General features: G+C 44.6%; 2 protein-coding genes across 4 annotated transcripts in view; one reads left to right on the top strand and one right to left on the bottom strand.

Moving 5' to 3' along the window:
- The first annotated feature begins 295 nt into the window (after positions 1 to 295).
- On the top strand, positions 296 to 21128 carry ATP1B1 (ATPase Na+/K+ transporting subunit beta 1). The gene is made up of 6 exons (XM_005294534.5): positions 296 to 718; positions 5564 to 5692; positions 15517 to 15672; positions 17403 to 17587; positions 18510 to 18590; positions 19772 to 21128. Exons 1-6 carry the CDS (start codon positions 619 to 621, stop codon positions 20036 to 20038), a joined length of 918 nt encoding a protein of 305 aa, XP_005294591.1. The 5' UTR covers positions 296 to 618; the 3' UTR covers positions 20039 to 21128.
- Positions 20776 to 21589, bottom strand: part of NME7 (NME/NM23 family member 7) — a 200517-nt gene continuing 199703 nt past the window's right edge. For all 3 annotated transcript variants that reach the window (XM_042852905.2, XM_065587289.1, XM_024099605.3), the window contains one exon: positions 20776 to 21213. In XM_042852905.2, coding sequence (XP_042708839.1) covers positions 21181 to 21213 — 33 coding nt within the window. In that variant the 3' untranslated portion in view covers positions 20776 to 21180. The remainder of the gene's footprint in view (positions 21214 to 21589) is intronic.

Raw genomic sequence — 21589 nt, 5'->3', positions numbered from 1 at the left:
CATCGCCTTTCCCGGCGCCCGCAGGGCTCAGCCTGGTGGCTACTCGAGCCACCACTCCCCCCGCCCTGCGCGGCTCTGGCCCGCAGCCTCCTGCCTCTTTCCCCGGCAGGGCTCAGCCCCCCCCCCCCCCCGCCATTACAGGTGGGGTCTCCCCTAGCGCCCTGTCTCCTTTGCAGGTGCGCGCAGGGGGGGAGGCTACAACCCGAGACGCCTTGCAGCTCAGCCACGTGCTCCCCCCCCCCGCCCTCCAAGCCACGCCCCCACCCCAAATCCCGCTTTCATTGGCTGCCGGCGTTCGGTGGGCGGAGTCAGCTCCCGGGAGCCGGGCAATATAGCACGCTGCGGTGCCCAGCTCTCGCCGAGCCTATGTCCCTGGCCAGTGCGGTTTTGTGAGCGGCCCCTCGCTGTGCCTGGGAGCCGGCGGCCCGTTTGCGTCCCACCTGCCCCGCGGCCAGGACCGGCCCGCAGCCCTCCCACCTGCAAAGCAGCCGCTGCCGGGGCGTGCGCGGGAACCTGCTGGCCGGGCAGCCTCCCCTCCCCCCCTCCGCTCTGCTCTAAGGGGGCGACGAGGATTTTCCCGTGTCACCTCTGCGCCCAGGCGGGGCCGATCCCTCTCTCATGGCTCGCGGCAAAGCGAAGGAAGGCGATGGCAACTGGAAGAAATTCATCTGGAACTCGGAGAAGAAGGAGTTTCTGGGCAGGACCGGCGGCAGCTGGTGTAAGTGCTTCCCTGAGCCGGGCTCCGTGTGCGCCAGCCCCTGCCGCAGCCCTGCCTCCTCCCCCGCACCCAGTGCGGGCTGCGTGTCTCGGGTGGGTGCGTGGAAGGAGGCTGCGGGCCCCTGCTCCCGGCAAAGGCTAGCGCGGACCCGCAATACCTCGCGCTAGAAAGGTGGCGAAAGGCGGGTGGGGGCAAGGAACTGATTCCCCTGTTCATTGTAATCGGGTTAGAGCAAACTAGAGACAATCCCTCTCGCATCAGGATTAAAACAATACACCTCGAACTTTCTTCACTGGTCTTAAATGCTGCTTCGATGTCGATGATGATTTAAAAAAAACCCACACCCCAGACTTGATTACGCTGGTGTGGATTTAATGTCTGGTTCCTTACGGTGTTACCTTGAGCTGTTAGCTGATTTGGGGGCGGCTGGTTTCCTTCCTTTCGGGAAGGGATGCTGTATCGCCTGGGGAGCTGAAGTGCTTATTGTTCGAGGCGGAAAGCGATTGCGTGTGTGGTGTCTGATGTAGAGGAGGAACCTTGCCTCGTCTTTTGGTCTTGTCCGTGCCCGGTTGTTCAGCCTGTTGCCTTGATTTGTCAGCGATGTTTGAAATCTGAAAGGCCGAGCTCCTTCCTCGCTGCAGAAAGCTGCTTTGGTGTCTCTTTTTTTTTTTTTTTCTTTTTCCCTGCAAAAGGTCACGCTGAAGGGCACTGATGTAGTTAAATCTGAGTCGTGACTGCGGTAGGGGTGGGGTGGGCGGCTGTGAGCGCGGGGGCGAACAACCCTACACATACCTCTCGCTGTTTCCCACCATCCTCCTCTGCATCAGACCCTTTGTAGAGGAGCCAATGCGGCTGGCATGGTGTCTTTGGAGGAGGGCGAATTGTGGAGAGAGCCAGGAGAAGGGCCTCTGTTTAAAGGTGTTACAGGGATGGCCTCTGAAATTGGTGTGGAGGCTTTTGTGTTACAAAAAGAGACCCTCTGGAATCCAGCAAGCTCGGTGGGGCTGCTTGGCTGGGGAAGCAAAGGGTTAATAATGCATCAGAGCTCAAGGTTAGTCAAGGTGACACCTCAAAGCAGGAGGTAACCGGAGGCACTGGGCGCTCTGGGCAAGGCCATCCAGTGGTAGGACATTTAGGGTTTGGTTTTCCTGGATGTGTGGATGGTCCTCTTGGGTTTGTTTTATGTTTTTCCCCCCTGTCTCTATTTGGAGAAATAACCTGCCTGAGCTCCGGGGAGAGAGGAAAGGGCTGGGTGGGGAGGAAACAGGGGAGACTCAGGAATGAGCAAGTCCTTGAAGCCAGTCTCCTAGCAACTAAATATAACTTGAGTGAGACCATGAGGTGCACAATGGCTCAAATCCATAGCCGCCTCCTTCCCTTCTCCCTGGTGTGGTTCTCCCCACTCCTCCTTCTAAGTCAGAGGCCAGAAGGACCCCCACTTCTAGGTGCATCACAGCCTGCATTGCACTAACCAGATAGATACAAGGGGCATTGTTAAGATCCTAGGGCATCACTTCCCAGTTTTTCCTCTCCATCTTTTTGGCTCCTCTCTTCCCCCCTCTCTGTTCTCTGTACAGTACAGCCGTATCTATTTCCTTTGGATTCTAATAGTCTGCAAGCTCTAGTTCACTTTGAGTTGACCCTGGAGGAAAGCAGCTGCAGTTCTGTACAATAAAACAAACACGAAATGCGCAGTGATCTATAATTTGAGAAATGGTGTCTCTGGTTCCAGCTTGACCTAGCATGTGGCTGTTAGTCACTGTGGTTCTTCTCCCCCACCTCCCAGTCAAAGTTACAAAAAGATACTGTTAAAATATTTCAGTTCGCTGATTTTTTTTCTTCTTCTTTTAAACAACCAAGCATCAAGGATGGTGGTGACGCCTCTTTTGTCTTAAACAAGGAATGTATCTCTCAGAACTGAAGCGCTTGGCATGGTTGTCCTTGGGGAGAGGGCATTTTGCCCTTGGGCTCATTTTCACCTAGTTGGGTTTTAACCAGCAAACCTGGGGTCAGTTTATATGAATTGTGAAACTGTAGAATTGGAAAGACTTTTTATCCATCCTTTCTGTTCTTCCTTTTTTTGGGGAGTGGGGTGGGTGGTTAAAGGAAGCAGAGTTTACATCAGAACTTGGGAAACCAATGGTTTTTACACTACCTCATATAGCTGTATAAGCAAGAAGTATCCCGTATAATGTACTGATTACATATTGTACTATTACAAATAGTACTTGGAAAGTTGTCTATTTATATATGAATTTTAAAAGCCTTAGTCAGTCTTGCAGTTGCTGCCAACCAAAGCTGGCCTGCCACCCTCATTGTTGAAGTCAGCCCCTGTTGACTGATCAACCGGATGTGGAGTTGCCATCTTTAGATTTGGCAGGTAGAAGCATTAGGACATACTATAGGAGGCTCTCATTATATATTTATGCGTGAGCAGAGAATTTAAATACATTTACTGTGGGGTTTTTTTATAGCACCATGAATCTCTGTGGGGCTTTACAGATTTGTAGAATGTGCTCCCTGCCACAAAGAACTTGTACCTAAATATCTAGGGCTAGATCCCCATTGGTGTAGCTCCCTTAAAGTCAGCCAAAGTCTGACAAGTATACATTAGCTGAGAGTCTGGCCTATGTATTACACACCAACCTGTAGCAGGCACCTGTTTCTCATGTAAGCCCTTGTGCTTTGTCAGTGGATTTGCTGGATATTTTCTATAACCCAGGCTGTGTACCTTGTAGATGCATTAAACAGCGTAAAAAGACATCTCCCAACCAGGATGTTGTCAATGCTACCTCCTGGTACTGCCCATTTGATGTGATTCCAAAAAAAAAAAATCAAAGGCAGCAAGCACATTGCAGACAGCAGTACTCTTGTTTGGTGTATTACAACAGCACCTCCTTTGACTGGTCTGGAAAAAATTTCCAAATCTCTAGTGACATCACAACGATTTGCCTAGAGCTGCCTGGATACCAAAGAGTGTGATTAACTCTGAGAGTGCCAAAACATAGTGCTGCTGAGTTTAACTTCATGAACTTCCTGCTACCCCACCCCAGTGGGGAAGGAGGAAGTTTGAGGACAAGGCCCAACTATCTTAGTTTTTTTCATTGTCTGTCCCTCCCATTCCTGCTGCTCTTTCTTTAAGAGACTGAAAATAATTAAAGCCAAGGAGAAGAGAATTGTATTTGAATTGGGCTGCTTTTCTATGGTAATTGAGCACAGGAAGAAAGCTTTCTTCTCTTGCACATTCTGTCCTTCCCTTCCCCCACATCTAGTCTCACTCCAGAGGTTCAGAGAGTCTTTGTTTTAGGGCTTGTCTACACTTGCACTTTACAGCGCTGCAACTTTCTCACTGGGGTGTGTGGAATTCTCCCCTCCACCCCCCCCCAGCACTGCAAGTTTCAGTGCTGTAAAGTGGCAGTGTAGACAGGGCACCAGTGCTGGGAGCTATTCCTCTCATGGAGATGGTGTGGTTTTTTTTTTTTTTTTTTTTTTAATAGCGTTATGCCTGACTACACAAGCCACAGCGCTGCAACCTGGCTTAAAGTGACATCCGCTTAGGGCATTCTGAAGTCAAATACATCTCTTCTCAAATCATCTGTTGCCTCTAATTCTAGTTCACTTGCTTGTGCTTGTTACTGTTCCCTTGATTAGCATATAGTTGCTTGGCATGGGCGGGTTTATCCTTCCTGTAGGCTGCCTGGTGATGCCTAGTACAGCATGTTACTATGCAGTTAATCATCTGAGATAATCCCTGTAAACCAGTAACTGATATCCAGATTCTGAGTAGTGTTGTGTTCCTTTTTATTTTCTTATGTGGTTATTTCAGTCCCCCCTTTCCTTTACATCAAAAATCTGGTTATATAATTGGCTGCTTCAGCCGGATGATGTGGTAATGCTGTGTGATTTTTATCTTACGCGCATTTAACATGCGCCAATTCAGCTTTACGCAGTCAGCAAAAACAAAACAAAAAGAAAAATAACAATTTAAATAGTGTTCCTGTAGTGCATGCGATTCTGCCCGCCATTACGCTCAATGTAATTTTGACTATATGCGGTTTTCGCTTTAGTATACCCCAGCCTAAGATGAAAGACCTGTATATAGGAATTGTCAAACTACAGTAATACAGAGGTGGCTTTCAGCACCTAGAATCAACTAGACAATAGCCAATATGAAGCCTAATTTTGCTTCTAGCAACCTCTTATTGACTTTCATGTGTGGAATTAGGTCCACAGTTGAAGATTAGGGTTGTCAAAGGATACTAAAAGAATTAGGCACCCAACTCCTGGTGGCATTCAGTTGGATTTGAACTGCTAATTCCTTTGGAATTTCCAGCTCCAAGGCTCAATGCTAGTGAGGGGATGTCAGTGAGGGGATGTCAGTGGGCGTTGTGGAAGTGCTGAGCAGCCTAAGGACAGGCACTTTAAGGATGTCCTTTACTACCACGCAAGCTTGCTCAAGCTTCACTGAAAATCAGTCGCTTAGAATGCAGCACAGAGTGATATTTCCTAGTGGATCCAGTAACAAGTCACAAGTTTTAACCTTCACGTGTCTTTTAAATTAAAAAGTTAGCTCATCACATTCTAACGTTAAATACTATGACTAAAATCGGAAAATGTACAGCGCCTAGGACAATAGGGCCCCGGTCCATGACTAGGACATCCAGACACTACTGTGATACAAATAACAGTCACTTGCTAGCTGTTGTAACTGAGCTCGGTCCTCTTGGGCAATTTCAGTGTCACGCTTAAACATGCTGGGTTTTCCTTCAGTGCTTGAAAAGGATGAAATTTTGTGCTGAAGCATGGCTGCGTCAAGGGCTTGATTGTTTCTCTGTTCTCTTGCAGTTAAGATCCTTCTCTTCTACCTGATCTTCTATGGCTGCCTGGCAGGCATATTCATTGGGACCATTCAAGTGATGTTGCTCACTATCAGTGAATTTGAACCCAAATATCAGGATCGAGTGGCACCCCCAGGTAACTTAAATAACAGGCCCATGCCTGACTGTGCAAATCATTTCAAGAACAATCATTTTATTACTCACCTGGGAGTGATGATGGAATAGCATTCCATTGCTGTGGCACGTCTAAAAGGGACTGGTGCCTTAGCACCAATATCAGTCAAGCATGTTTAAAAGTGGTGGGTATGTTTTCAACCTATGTTTACAGCATTGTTTTGTTGGGGTTTTTTTGCTGTTGAGTCTTGATGAGAATTAAATGTTGCATCAGCTATAACATTTGCTGAAGTGAGAGAGCTGTGTGTGCGTGATTGGTTTTATATTAAAACAAATTAATGGAATGTGGTTTAGATGTTACCGTAGGTAAGCGGATGTAGGTAAGCGGATGGAGTGCGGCTGTCAGGACTCCTGGGTTCTATTTTCATCTCTGCCACCTGATATCCAGTGGTGACCACGGACAATTTGGGAAATAATACCAATATCTGAGTCTTTAGACACTTATATAAATAATGCTCATAGTGTCTTGGAAATTTTGGGGAGGAAAAGGGGTGTGTGTGACAGATATACATACATGCATTTGGTGTTCTCTTGTTTGAATGAACGGTAGCAAATGAACAGCCTGTCTGTACTGGATGAAATACAGCAGCAGTTTAAAGAGAGCGAGATCAATTAGGCAGCATCTCTGAACAGTTTGCATGAGGTAAAAGCAGAGAGAATGCCTTGGCAATGCAGCAGATTCCTGGCTTTGTCATATCCAGTCTGTTATGCTGTCTGGCTCTTGCTAAAAGTCAGTGACTGGTAGGCCATGAGAGTGTAGGGGGAGGAGTCTTGCAACTGCTGCTTTCCCACATTACAAATGACCTTGAGGCTGCTTGGCATTGGGGATGGTAACGATTTGTCTCTGTCTCTCACCGCTTGCTCTGAAAAACAGCTCAGAAGCTTTTAATAACAGTGGTATTTAAGTGACAATTGTGAGGCTCTGGTGTCAGAGAGCATGCTGCAGCCCCACCAGGGGGTTTAGCAGTGCAGTAGTAAACTGTGTGGCTAAGCTATATTCTAGCTAATCAAGGACTATTATTCTAGCCAAGGGGTGCATGTACCCCGAGGTCTTCCAGGAGGTACTTCAGCTCCTCTAGATATTTGTCTAGTTTTACAACAGGCTACCTAAAAAGCACTAGCAAACACGGTATGAACTCAAATTTCATACAATGACTTGTTTATACTGCTCTATATACTATACACTGAAATGTAAGTACAATATTTATATTCCAATTGATTTATTTTATAATTGTGTGGTAAAAATGAGACAGTAAGCAATTTCTCAGTAACAATGTGCTGTGACACTTCTGTATTTTTGTCTGATTTTTGTAAGGAAGTAGTTTAAGTGAGGTGAAACTTGGGGCAAGACAAATCAGACTCCTGAAAGGGGGTACAGTAGTCTGGAAAGGTTGAGAGCTACTGTTCTAGCCTATACAATATCACTGCAAGCAAAAATCAAAAGGCAGATCTTCCAGAAGCCTCACCACCAACATTTTAAAGGAAGTTGTTTCCAAAGGATGAAACTTGGAACAAACTGTATTTTTATGATGCTTCAGAAGGGGTAAATGTTGCCCCTGGTGCTGAAACATTGGCCTGAACCCATCTGGCTTTGACACTTGCAAGAGAGAACTGATTGCTTTGGTCAACATCAGCAGCACTTTCTTTTTTTTGGGGGGGTAGGGCACTAGAAAGGAAAATGGATAGTCTAGCATTAAACATGGCTACTAGGATAATTTAAGATACCGTATGTATTAGTTTTGGTGGAGCAGCCTGCTTTTAAAGAAGAAAAATGTTTGCCCCATGAAACTACACTACATGGAAAAATACAAGGTGGAGAAATTTTGATGCGCAGAGAGTTTGATTTTCAGGTTACGTCCCTATTGACTTGCTGCACAGTTTGATATCACATGATCTACTTGTTGTAGCTAAACTTTTGTCTGTGTCTTCACTTTAATAGTAATTTTGGAGGTTTACCTCTGAGTTGAGATTAACTGTGAGCTGAATTTTTTTCATAAAACCTTAATCTGTAGAGCATTGATTAGTTTTTAAAAATGTTGACTGGATGTTGCACAAATTGACCTTTGAAAATAAAATAATTGGAAGGTGGGTTGGTTTCAAGACACCATGTTAATGTGTCATTAAAAATCTACTTTTTATTTCTATAAACACAAAGGTTGCAGGCATTGATTTTTCTGAAGACTTGAATTTGAGCATGCAGGCTAGACTCCCTGGGCATGCAGTGGGACCAACGTGACAACACTTTTCTTTACAGTCAAAATGGACTGTCCTATAAATCTGTATTCTTTCCTTCCCACCCCCTATTAGGGGTGTTTCAAGCCCAAGACTTCTAACTCATTCAGTGCACTAATGTCAAAGACCCTGAATTTGGGGCAAGCATCCTTCTAGCTCTTGGAACCAGTTGATATTTGCTCTTCCTTGACTAGACAGTAGAGGTCACTTGCACATTAGTATGGGGTGAATGTTCCTATGCCTGAAGCCTTTTCATCCTCATGCAAGCCCAGAAATAAAGTAAAAAAACCAGGAGTACTTGTGGCACCTTAGAGACTAACAAATTTATTAGAGCATAAGCTTTCGTGGACTACAGCCCACTTCTTCGGATGGGCTGTAGTCCACGAAAGCTTATGCTCTAATAAATTTGTTAGTCTCTAAGGTGCCACAAGTACTCCTGGTTTTTTTGCGGATACAGACTAGGATACAGACTAACACGGCTGCTACTCTGAAACCAGAAATAAAGTGTAGCTCTCCACCTCAGACCTCATCATACCATGATGCAGAGGCCAAACTAGTGGCAACTGCAATATACCTTTTCAGTTATGGAAGTGAGCATTTATATCACATCAACTTTGCAAAATGGCCATGAAAGTTGACCAGCCCAGGCACAAAATCTCACTGGCTCTTATCATAGTGGTGATGAATAAAATGTACTCCTGTCAAACAGGAAAGTGAACAATATGTATTCGAGAGAGGGAGAATAGAAAACATAAATTGCCTCTCACTGGAACCACTGCAAACTATTGGCTACATAAAATACAAATCAGTATGTGAACAGCATGTGCCCAGGAGTTTTTATGGTGTATGTGGGGAAAGTGGTACAAAGTGATGGGGTCCCAGCAACTTTAATTATTAAATGTTCTGGTAATCCAGGAATGACAGGGTTACAGGACCGGGAGCTAGAAAAACTAGACTTCTATCGCAGTCTCTTGGGCAAATCACTTAACCCCTTTGTGCCATTTTACAGATTGGGGAGGGGAGAATAAAACTTGTCCTTCTAAAGCACTTAAGATCTTGAGAAGAAAATGCTATATAAATGTTGTGCATTAGCCTCATTGCTCTGTAAAAATGCTGTTGCTGTTATGAAATCAGAAGTCATGCTGCCATTTACTGGGTGATATTGACGTGGGTATAGCTCAGTTTCTTTACCAGATGGCATTAATATGCTAATTACTGCATGCATTTAACACAACAGGGATATTCTGCTCACTCGAAGGCTAAATTACAATTTTGTACCTCTCCAGAAAATATTGCTTTTCTAGGGGGTTGTGGTGGAATCGAAGGCATTCAAATGTCCGACATTGCAGCTACAGTAAACGCTGATTGACTTAAAAAGTACAACAAGAAAAATATATATGGAATTCTAAGCCCTATTTAAGCATGGTATTTGGGTAGAAATTCTGATATCTGTATGATGGAATAGAACGTTTTTGTCTTACTCCTCAGTGTAGTATGCTGTAAAAATACCAATTTGGCCGTGTATTTCTGTTCTTGCTGTTTGATCTTGGCTGCAGGGGGCTGGGGTGGGGGCGAAGGCCACTCCACACCTCAGAGAAAAGACCCTCTTCAGAAACTGTGTCAGAAAGGACTCTTCTGTCAGATCATAGTGTTTAAAAATGGCTCCTGCCCCTTTAAAAATGGCTCCCTCCTGTGCCTGTGATGTGGTGTAATGGAAAAGGCTGTTCTGTTCCATAGTGACTGATTGGCTCACTTAGCTTACATAGCAACAGTGAATGAAATAGAGGTCAGTGTATTTTAGCTGATGAGTCTGCAACTGTCCTGGGGACAACTCTCTGCAGGAGACAAGTAACATCTTCTCCCTCTGTCTCTCACCTCTTAAAGAGTGGAATTGGTGAAGCCCAAACTGCAGAGGGCACCTGGTCACTCAGCCATGCAGATATCATTATATGTTGAGAGTGCATGCATTTTCCTCAGAGGGGGTGGCTAGAAGACTGGAGTGACACCAGCACATCAGGGTTTTAAATTAGTTCCATCTTTGTGTGGGGTTTTTTTTTTTTTTAAGCTTACTAAAGTAACAGGACCTTGAGGGTGATAGCTTGCTCAGAATGACTGTAGGACTGTCTTGTGAATCTGTGTATGCCACATCCATCTGCACTTAAAAATGTGCCCTCTAAAGCCCCTCTAAATGTGCCCTCTGAAGTCTTTAACTGGAAATAGCACAGAATTATGACCACTGTTGCAGCCAAAGTTCCTCACTTAAAGCCTTATTTCCAAATGACAGCGTTTCCTTCTTGAGTTGTTCTGCCAGGGAAAGGCCAGCACTTTAGACATGCTGCTTTTCTTCCCTTGCCCTTAATTTTGCCTCCCATCCCAGGTGTGCACACGGATCTCTTGCAGGGATGTTCATGAGGGCTGGGCTGCTGGCCATGCTGCCCACTTTTTAAGAGGATTGAAGTATTTATTTTGAGTGGTTGTAGATTTGCAAAAATTAAAGGGATGGCACACACAGTGGGAAATGGTAAGTCTTAAGTTTGGGCCTCAACATTGTGTCAGTAACATGGGGGAGGGGAAAACCAGTGATTTAAATAATCCTCCCATTATCCCTGTGAAAATTAACAGTGGTATTCCTATTCCTCAGATAGGTAAAATGAGGCACAGGAGAGATTAAGGTCCCAAGTGACAAAAGCACGTAAGCTTGTGTTTAAGGAGAAAGCATGTGCGTAAGTGCTAATGAAACGAATGTTATTTAGGAATTTCTACTTCTGGGGGAAATTCTGCTCCAAATTTTTAAAAAAAATTTTGCACACTAATTTAAAATTCTGCAAATTGTATTTGTCCAAGTAACACTATATAATTCAGTTTTAATTATTTTGGTAATTTATTTCAAAATACCTGTAAGCAAGCATGTCTGTAAAAATACAGATGCGCGTGCACGCACACACGCACACACTCCCCCAGGAGTAGAGAGTTACAGAAACCCTACGACAACTCAGTTCCTGTTTCTCTGCCCCTTACTCCTCCCAGGGCCCAGCTGGGGGAGCTATATACTCTCATCTCCTAACCCCCCAGAGGCAAGGTGCAGGCCCACCCCCTCCTCCCCCCCACACCCCCGCCCAGACAATCACACCCCCTCCTCCCAGAGGCCAGCCTGGGGGGGGGGGGAGGGGGCCCTTGGCCCAGACACTGGCACCCTCTTTCCCCCAGAGCCCAGGGATCCAGAGGGAGAAATAGCCTGATGCTTGGTCCCAGGCTTGCATGGGGTTTTCTGTGCACCACTGCCTCCTTCCTTCAGGGTGTGCTGGGAACTAGAGCTGCTGGGAACCCTGCAGTTCCTGCCCCAGCCTTGTCTTCTGTTTGTGAACTGAGCTCTTCCGGGTCCATTGGCCCCTATTAGTAGCCAATATCTCTGCAGCCCATTTCTGTGGAGGGGAAAAGGGAAACTCTCCGCACACATTAATTTCTGCAAAATTCTGCATTGCGCAGTGGTGCAGAATTCCCCCAGGAGTAAAAATGTGCTTAAGTGCTTTGCTGAACTGGGGCCACAGGATGAGCTATTAGGAATAATTTCTGGTCTTCCATCCTATCCTCCCTAGTGTACTAGCCACTAGGTGCCCATTAAATATTGGACAGAAGAGCCAATGGTGTCTTTTTTTGATGTAGGGCAGCAGCTCTCAACCTTTCCAGACGACTGTGCCCCTTTCAGGAGTCTGATTTTGTCTTGTGTACCTCACTTTAAAACCTCACCTTAAAAACCACTTGCTTACGAAATCCGACATGAAAAGACAGAAGTGTCATAGCACACTGTGTGACTGAGAAATTGCTTGCTTTTATTTTTGCTATACAATTATAAAAATAAATAACTTGGAATATAAATATTGTGCTTACATTTCAGTGTACAGTATATAGCACAGTATAAACAAGTCATTGTATGGGGAAATTTGGAGTTCGTACTGACTTCACTAGTTCTTTTTCTGTAGCCTGTTGTAAAATTAGGGAAATAGCTAGACGAGTTGATGTACCCCGGAAGACCTCTGCATACCCCCGGGGCTAGGCGTACCCTGGTTGAGAACCACTGATGTAGGGCTTATAGGCTGCCCAATCTTATTCTCTTGGGGATTCTTCAGTGTGGGTGGTCAACAATGAAACACCTACAACCATTTTTCTCATGTGTGTGGGTGTCTTGTGGTCAAAAGTGAGCTCAAATGGTGGGCTTGACTGACCACTAGTGTGCAGCTACATTGTCATCCCTTTGTTCAGTGGCTTTAGCTTCGTATTGGGTGTGGGATTGCAGAGTGTGTCTTCTCTCTTCTTCCTTTCCTTGCTTCAGCAGAAGATGTACAAAAGGGGGTGGGGAGCAGGACTTTGCTGTGAGTCATGTGCCCTAAATAAAATACATTGCTTAAATTGTCTAATGACAGACTGTAGCGTGTACTTTACAGCTTCTATACAAAGGCGTTTCACAATATTCTGCTATGCTTCATCTGTGTTCTCAGTTCCCTGGGTGGGGGGAGGAAGGGGGTGTGAGACTTTCTTCAAGCTTAAATCCGTTGAGAAGCTAATGGTGTTGCCTGAAGCCCACATACAGAGGGCCACCTTAAATAACTAGTGTTAACATTCACCAGCTGACAAAGAGGAGGACTGGGAGGGAGGGGGTTAAAAACTACTTGCTATCCCACTATATTTAGCAATGAGGATTTTGTGTGGATAGCAAAGTTAAAGGTTCCTAGAAAACAAATGATTGTTGGGCTCTTGTACAAACGTAATTTTGGTAGGATTTAATTCTGTTAGTGGGGAAGGTAATTTAGTTCTCAATTTGCAACAAAACCCAGCCCAGGGGGAAAAAAATATGAAAGGGAAAACTAAGAGAAAGTTAGAACTGCTTCCTGAAATAAAACTTGAAACCATGAGCTCTACTGATTGGTTGTCTAGCTATCTTTGGCTGCTGGGGGCTGCCCTCAGGGAAACAAAGCAAATCTTTGTCTCCTAGGTTACAAATTCCAACTTTGGGAGGGGGAGGGGACCCTAAGCAGTAGTACTCAACTGGCTTTGAAAGACCTGAGAGAATTGTGAGCCCATGTAGGCAGCTGAGTAGGTTCAGCCTGAACTGGAAGAAATTGTTGTTGGCAAAACATTTGTTTGAAAGTTGTCAAAGCAGATGCCACTCTGCTGTTGTGCTCGGCTCGCTAAAGCGAAGGCAACAGACTGAATGCAACCAGGACCCCTATTGATCGCACAGTTTGCGGCAGAGGCCACCCCAAAAGCAGCATGAACTCTAGTTCTCATTATTTTAAACTTCAGCATTAGTCACGCATCAACGCATTCAATTAAAATGTGACCTGGACCTCATGCGAGTGCAAATATTTAATAGAGTTTTTTGTAATGACTAAGAGAATGGTTTCCCTTCGACTGTACGGGTAACTTCCGTATATTAATTGCATGTGCTCCCTACCCTTCTCCCTTCCCTTCCCCCCTGCCAATATCCTTGCCCCTTGGGTAATAGAGCAGGGCTGGTTATGGAATCCAGAATTCTGGCCCCCAAAGCAGTGTTCTAACCAAGGGATGATGATCCCATTTACCCCATTCAATGAAATGTGTCTGACCAAAGAGGCAATCAGCGCTGTTTCTGTGCACAAAGCCCAGAAGAGATGAGTAAGGGGAAGAGCACAGTGCTTTCTAGAGAGCACAGATAACTTATGATTTGACTGTGCTCTGAGCTCATGTGAGTAAATTTCACTTGGTGGCTAGCCTAGTAATTCCTGCACAGCATACGAGGGGGGAGATGGAGGGAGGTGAGGGTTATAAAGTGCAGAGGTCATGTGGGGCTGGGTGGAGAAGTGTTCTGGATGTCATGTTCGATTCTGCCCCCACTTGCACATAATGTAGGATCAGAGGGCAGGCGGCTGTGTGATCTTAGTGATGTTGCTGGGATCACAGCAGACTTGCAGTGTGGCATAGCCTAACTTCCAACTCAAGTGTTACAGTGGCACAGCTGGAGCTGTGGGGCTGCAGCGCTACAATGTTGTTGCTTCTGTCAACCTGGCTGCCTCTACACTGGGGGTTGTTTCAACCTAACCTTGCTACTCAGGGTGCAAAAACTTCAAAGCCCTCAGCGACATAGCCAGGTTGATCTTATTTTTAAGTGTAAACCAATGCTTAGTAGTGAAACATTACCATTTAAAGCTTGTAAAAATGAAATTTCTACTTAACCAAAGAATGCAACCTTATCTGGTACAGATTTTCCTCCTGTGCTCCATCATTCACCATGGGAGGGAGATTTTGTCCTGATCTCAAAATAGATCTTCCCAGTTTGGCTTAATTCAAGGCTGGGGTACACATCCCTCTTCATGAATTAGGAGTGTGCCAGGGAAGGTGTGAAGCCTTTTGAGCTGAGGTTTGAGAGCAGTTACACCCAGACTTATTTTTTCTTGCTAGATGTGAGAGGACAATGATCAGTCTTCTTTGCTCTACCTCTCCTTCTGGGCCAGAGTTTCCGAAGGCCGTAACCCAAAAGCCAAGTGTGCGTGTTTTTGAAAATGCACCCATCTATCTCCAGGCTCGGGAGCTGTTCTTGAAGGGCAGAAACAGAGTAGTGGGTTCTTCGGTTCCCTCAGGGTAGTATCTGAACTTTGGCCCATGTCTCCCTCTGTTAGCATAGAGGCACCCCCAAATCACTAGTTGCTTCTGAAAATCTTGGCTTTGGACTGCTAGCACTAACCTGCCTTGTTTCCTAAGTCTATGGTTTTTCCTAGTGGATTCTAGGCATTTTCTTACCTCACCATCTTCCAAGCCTTGAATTGTTCCATCTGCCAGAGCATTGTAACTATTAAGTAAAATTCTCAAAAGCACCTAAATGACACTGAAACACAGTGGGACTTGGCTTCTAGCTCATTTAGGCACTTTTGGAAACTTTACCCCATGTCTAGAATCCATTTGAGGCATCTCAGAGCCTAGAACAACTCTGCTCCTCACTTACCTTAGGGGCCCAGTTCAGGAAAGCACGTAAGCACATACTTACTTGGAATGCTTTCCTGAGTTGGAGTGTTTGGGAGGTGTCTTGAGCCAGCATGCTTGGGCCCTGCACCATCCGCTCTTGTTCGGCTGTACGCTAATCCCCATCAGGCTGCTTCCAGTCTCCATCTTGTACAATTGACCCAGGTCTGTGCTGGATTAGAGTGCACACAACTGGTGGGGAAGTAACCATGCTGGATTCAAATGAAGCCTTAGTCCAGTAGGCTGTGTACTGCATGTTGGAATGTTGAGAGTATATTTAAAAAAAAAAAAAAAAAAATTGTGCAGTGACCCAAAACACTGCCCCTGCCACTAATATCGGGACAGTGTTTTGGGCCATTATTGGAAGCAATGACTGAGCTGTGTCTTAAGCACGTCACCTCCAAGTGAGCTAAAATCTGGCGTGCGTTGGTTGTGCAGACTCTGAAATTTGAGTCATGGCAGTTTCTAGAAGAACAGACTGTTTCATGCACTATACATGTTGCCTTGAAATCGTGTGACTTTTGGGTGTTTATTAATCTTTTCCTCCTTCTTGTCCCTTAGGACTGACAGTAATCCCCCGAGTACTAAAGACAGAAGTTTCCTTTCGTATGGCTGATCCTAAAACTTATGAAGAGTATGTGGCAGGCCTTAACAAATTCTTGAAGAACTACGACAATGATCAACAAGCCAACAGTATAGAATTTGACGATTGCCCTGGTAAGCAGACTCCTGGATATGAAGTTCTGACTGTTTTCACATAACTGGAGGCAGTATTAGCCACCCCTCTCCTAACTGCATCCATCAAGAATCAAGATAATACTGGCCATTGTTGATAGTGTTGGTATAAGCCCTGTAGAGCATCTCTTTCCTAGTGACTAACAGCATGATGATTAGCTTTAGACTCTCTCAGGTTAATTAGCTGGTCCTGAAGTCGCTCATGACTGCCTGTTGTCCAAGTAGAATGCATTAGACCGTGAGCTTCGCTGTCCAACTCTGACAAGCTTATTGGTGGGATTGTGAAAAGCACTGAGCATTGGCCTTCCTCTGCTTCCATCAGAGACACTAGGGGTTTTACTGTTGTCTTCAGTAGGAGCAGAGTTAGGCCAGTGCTGAGCAAATTTGACTGTTCCACCCTATGTGCCCAAATCAAGTTAAGAATTCAAATCCTTGTTTCCAAAAGCTGTTAATGTGGGGAAGTGTCCCTTTCCATGGCCCCGGGGTGTAATAACGAACTACAGATAGACACCGAAAGCACTGTTGAATCTCTTTGGACTGCCTTTCCTTCTCCACAGGGTCTGAAGGTAAATCTGTATTCAAAGCATTTCTTCTAGACTTGCTCCTTCTCCTCTGCTCCAGCAGACAGAGGAGAGGTCGTTACCAGAAGCCATTTAAATCATGACACCAGCCGAATATTTTCCTCCTAAGTAGAGACAGTGTGTTGGCTGCCCTGGGTCTTGACCCAAACCAGATCACTGGGCTCAAATGCGTAGAAAGTAGCCTTTCCAGTAACACTAGCCCACGTGTATTTGTTTCTGTAAGTCCAAAGGCCTAAAACTCCAGTCATTGTCTTTCCATTGACATAAATGGAACAGGTGTCAAATGATCAACAGATGGTGGGTAGGTTTGTTTTTTAAAGTGTGCTTGAAATGCTTGTAAGTTGTTTCAGATCCCCACCCTCTACCAGAACATCTCAATTACAGAATCCACATTTGTGTCCTTTGCAGTCTAATTTTTGGGGCCAGATCATGCAGCTGGTGTAAATCTACATAGTTCCATGGACTTCAGTGGTACGCCAGTTTACACCTGCTGATCACCTCTCCCCTCAGGTCGGAGTCAGAACGTTCCTTCCCTTCTGCAGCTGATGGCTTCAGCTAACACCTAAAGCATTGCTCTAAATGCATCTCCCTGTTCTGATTTAAGTGTGATATCAACTCTTGTAGTAGGGGAGAGAGCCCTGACTTTTGATCCTGACCACTTAAAGGGGGGAGGGGGGGGGCGGCAGCTTTCTCATAATGTAATTCAGCAAAGCACCTATAATGATGGACTGCATGTAGTGTTGCCTTAAAGGGAGGTGTGTGTTGGAGGGAGAATACATTTCTGACAGAATCTCTCCTGTGACCCAAAACATCACCAATAAAAATCAGAGCAGCAGCCCACACACACATCCATTCGAGGAAAAAGGCCCAGTAGAAAACCGACTTGCCATGATCCGTAGAGCACTTGTCACTGAATGGCTTGGTGCAGATCCATGAAGTCAGTCTGTAGAAGGTGGTGTCTGTCTGTTTTGATTACTACTAGACCTGAAAAAAAGGATTCCAATCCCAGGGAAATGCTCACAGGAGTTTTTTGCTTTTCTTTTCAAAGCTTTCAAGTGTGAGTTCATGCTGCATGTAAGTGTTTTGGTTTTGCCTCTTCTCCTCTCCCCCCCCCCCCCCCACCCACCCCAGATGAACCTGGCGACTACATAAACCGAGGACCATTTAATAATGACCAAGGTCAGAAGAAAGTCTGCAGGTTCAGACGTGATTGGCTGGGAAACTGCTCCGGAATGCTTGATTCCAGCTATGGATACAAAGATGGAAAACCATGTGTTGTCGTCAAGCTCAACAGAATTCTAGGCTTCAAACCAAAGGCAAGTGCTTCTTTTCCCTTCCTATTAATTTGGCGGAAGTGTTTTTATAGCAGGAGCAGAGGACTGGTCTTGGAAAAGCCATTTACTCTGGACTCTTCTCTGTAAAATGGAGATATTGATGTCTACCTTGCAGGGTAGACATGAGGTTTAAATTCCTGGAAAGTGCTGTAAGAGCATTCAGTGATAGGTGCTATGGAAACATGCTGCAAATCGAGTCTCTTGATAACATCACCTTGGTTCAGGACTGCCAGTTGCCTTCCCTAATTCAACCACTCAAGTTCCAGGGTGACTCTCTGGCACTGTACCTAGAAAGCAAACTCCCAAGTGGGCTCTGTGACGTTCCTCCATTATGTGTGAATCATATGCTTTTCCAGACTACCTTTAGGAGATTTGCTTTGTCCTTTGACCACAAGCATTTATTGGGGGAGGGATGTTCCCTCGGGCTGTCAAGCCTTATCTTTTACTAAATTCACTAACAGGAGGAGGATGATGATTATTAATTATTTTTTTTTTTTTTAAAGTCGCCTGTAGAGCTTCTCTTGTTGGCAGATTGATTACTGCTGGTGAATTAGTGGCTTCCATGGCCATTTAACTTGCTCACAGTAATGACTGAAAATCATTGCCAACCTGAGCTGGCTTTGAAACTTTGACCTAGAAGCAAATCTGGCTTCTCCCAATGAATCTGCCAGTAGTTCTCCTCCTCCTCCTCCTCCTCCTCTCTTTCCCCCCCCCCCCCCCCCCCCCCCCCCCCCCCCCCCGGGACTTTGACACACAAGGATGGGGCCACTTGTTGGCACAGTTCTGAACTTCAGGAAGACATGCTGGAAACTAATCAATGTGCGTGTTTTCAATGGAGTTAGTCTGTCCAGTGTGAAATGTCTGCTCTTCAATCTAACACTTGCTTGTTCTGGGTTTCTTTTAGCCTCCAACAAATGACAGCCTCCCTCCTGGGATGATGGGAAAATACAATCCATATGTCCTCCCTGTTCATTGCTTTGCTAAGGTAAGTGGGAAAGAGTGTCCATGCCTTTCCTGACACGTGATCAGTCTCTCTTGTGAATCAAACTTCCTACAAAGCTAACTGTTGAAAATGTGCAATGAACTCAGGCCAGAGTTCATTGCACAAAGGGCAGAGCCAGCCAAAACCATAACCTACACCATACCAGTTTTGTATAAGCAGAGACTCGGGCTTCTAAGCCATGTCTGTGGGAGGACATATACATTCCGTGACGCTGTTTATTATCCAGGAGCTTCTTTCTCTGGCCCCAGTTCTTAGATTGGTGCAGATTGACTTTAAAAGGATATTTTAAAAAGTGAGCATGCTTCAATCCTGAGATAGGAGTCAAGTCTTGGTGCTCATTCACTCCTTGACCTTTCTGCTGACAAATGACCCCCCCCCTTCCCCCCATTTCTTTTGATAAGGATATCTTCCCCTTAGGAACTGGATTGAGGCAACTCGTTTCACAGAGGTCAGTGAACAATTAATGATGACTGAATGTTTGTCATTGACCTGATCTCTGGGATGGGTAACCTAGAAATAAGTAAAAGGGACTCTTCTCCTCGCCCCTCCCCCATCCTTTCAGCCATGTACTCCTCAAAAGCAAGGTCTCTTCCAAGTAGCAGTATCCTCTCCCCTGGGTAATTCATTTACTCAAGCAGGAATTTGTAGAGAATGATGCTAACTGAAAAAGGCAGATTTATTTTTTGTTCAATTTAAAATTTTTGGACAGATTTAAGCTGCCCAGAGGCACAGCAAGCTTTGTCAATTCTGGGGCCAGTTCTAAGAGGGAATACTTATTAGAATTCAGGATTTTCCTGTACCCTCTGCTGTAGATAACAATGAGTGGCCAGGGAACAATAATGCTGATCTTACCAAGCTGCTGGAAAACAACTTGAAGTTCTGTGGTGACATAATTTGAGTGTTTTTGTGGAACCTACTTCCCTAATAACAGGTAAATAGGAAAAATCATCCTGGATTATGTCAATTGATTATTTAATTGCCCCCATTCTACTACTGTGCACCTGTCCTCGGGGATACGGAATCGGTTTGAATTGCACTATCCAGCACAGAAGTCACATGGTGATGGCCAAGTATGGTTCAGATAATTACGTTGAATGGGTATACAGTGGTGGGAATATTTACAATGGGGCTTGTCCAAGTGATTTTTTTTCTCCCCCCTTTAGAAAGAGGAAGATGTTGACAAAATCGGCACCATTGAATATTATGGGATGGCTGGTTATGCTGGCTTTCCTCTACAATATTATCCATACTATGGCAAGCTGCTTCAGCCAAAATATCTCCAGCCTCTCATGGCAGTGCAGTTCACTAACCTGACCTATGACACGGAAGTGCGTGTGGAATGCAAGGTCTACGGTGAGAACATCGGTTACAGTGACAAAGACCGTTTTCAGGGACGTTTTGAAGTGAAATTTGACATAAAGAGCAGCTGATCATAAGCACAATTTTCTTTTCTCCCCTCCTAGCCATTTAAAAAGTAAAAAAACAAAACAAAAAACCTACTAGTCTTGAACAAACTGTCATACGTATGGGACCTACACATAATCTATATGCTTTACACTAGCTTTCTGCATTACTAGGTTAGAATGTAAACTTAAAGTGTAGCAATAGTGACAAAATATTTATTCTACTGTAAATGACAAAAGAAAACAAAATTGAGCCTTGGGACATGCCCATTTTTACTGTAAATTATGATTCCATAACTGACTTGTAGTAAGCAGTGTTTCTGGCCCCCTAAGTATTGCTGCCTTGTGTATTTTATTTAGTGTACAGTACTATAGGTACATACTCTGGTCATTTTTCAAGCCATGTATTGTATCTGTTTTCTACTTTCTGTGAGCAAAGATTTTGCTGCCCGAGGTGTAAATACTCAATGGGACTAGAACTGGCATGGTACTTTACTTTTTTTTTCCTTTTAAAGATAAAGGCCCACCTGTGAGACTATTTAACAGCACTCCATAGATCCTTTTTATTTTCCTGTGGTGTAAGGGTATTTTATTTGAAGGGGCAACAGGGGAAACTAATTTGAGTTTATGAATAAATAAAAAAGGTGATTGTATTCTGTGCTCTGTAGTGAATGCTCTTTCCACCCTCATCCTCCAGTATGTTGTGTGAAACCTGAGTCAGGCTTTCCCCACCACTGATGACTGATAATTATTTGCTTTGTATATTCTTTTTTTTTTTTTTTCTGCTGGCAGCATCACATGGTGTGGTGCTAATGTCTTTACTGAATGTTTTAACCATTTTCATGGTGGAAGATTTTATATTTATGCAGTTGTACAATTTTATTTTTTCTGCAAGAAAAAGTGTAATGTATGAAAAAACCAAAGTCACTTGTTTGAAAATAAATCTTTATTTTGAACTTTATAAAAAGCAATGCAGTACCCCATAGAATGGTGTTAAATGTTGTCTAAAGTGCAAAACTCTATGTTCTAACATGTAATAAATAGCCAGGAGCACAGTGCTCTTGCTCTTGTATTTCAGTCAGGTTAAAACATTGGACAATAAATGAATGAACACGTCTCTCCTTGTCTGTCTTTCGTTTAGGAACTGGAGATAGTTCCATGTTCTGCTGTCAGTTGTCCAGAATCTTGAAAAAGTACTGGACCTGTAAAAGACACATGTTACAGTGCATCTTCTAGGTAGTTAACCATTGCAAAGTGACTAAAAATGGCATCAGTGTGAATCCAGCTGGAGCTCTGAAACTAATCAACTGTACTTGCTTTGCAAGAAAAACATCTTGGCTGTCAATGTACTGGTCACACTGGAATCTGGCTGTGTAGGGCTGGGGGACCTTGAGAGTTCCTGCAGTTAGCACTTCAGGACCTGACTTTGCTATAGCTGTATGTACTCTTTTTCTATAGCTTTGATGGGCAGTGATTGTTTTTAGCAGGGCTGGGAATTATGGAAAGGTCAGACATTAACTTTTTGAATATCAACCTCTGTCAAAGCTTTAAAACCCAAATCAACATCACATCAAAATT

Source organism: Chrysemys picta, chromosome 1 (assembly GCF_011386835.1).
Source record: "Chrysemys picta bellii isolate R12L10 chromosome 1, ASM1138683v2, whole genome shotgun sequence".
In the NCBI taxonomy this organism is placed as follows: Eukaryota; Metazoa; Chordata; order Testudines; family Emydidae; genus Chrysemys; species Chrysemys picta.
The sequence above is the reverse complement of the archived record's forward strand: the minus strand, read 5'-3'. Positions and strand labels throughout refer to the sequence as shown.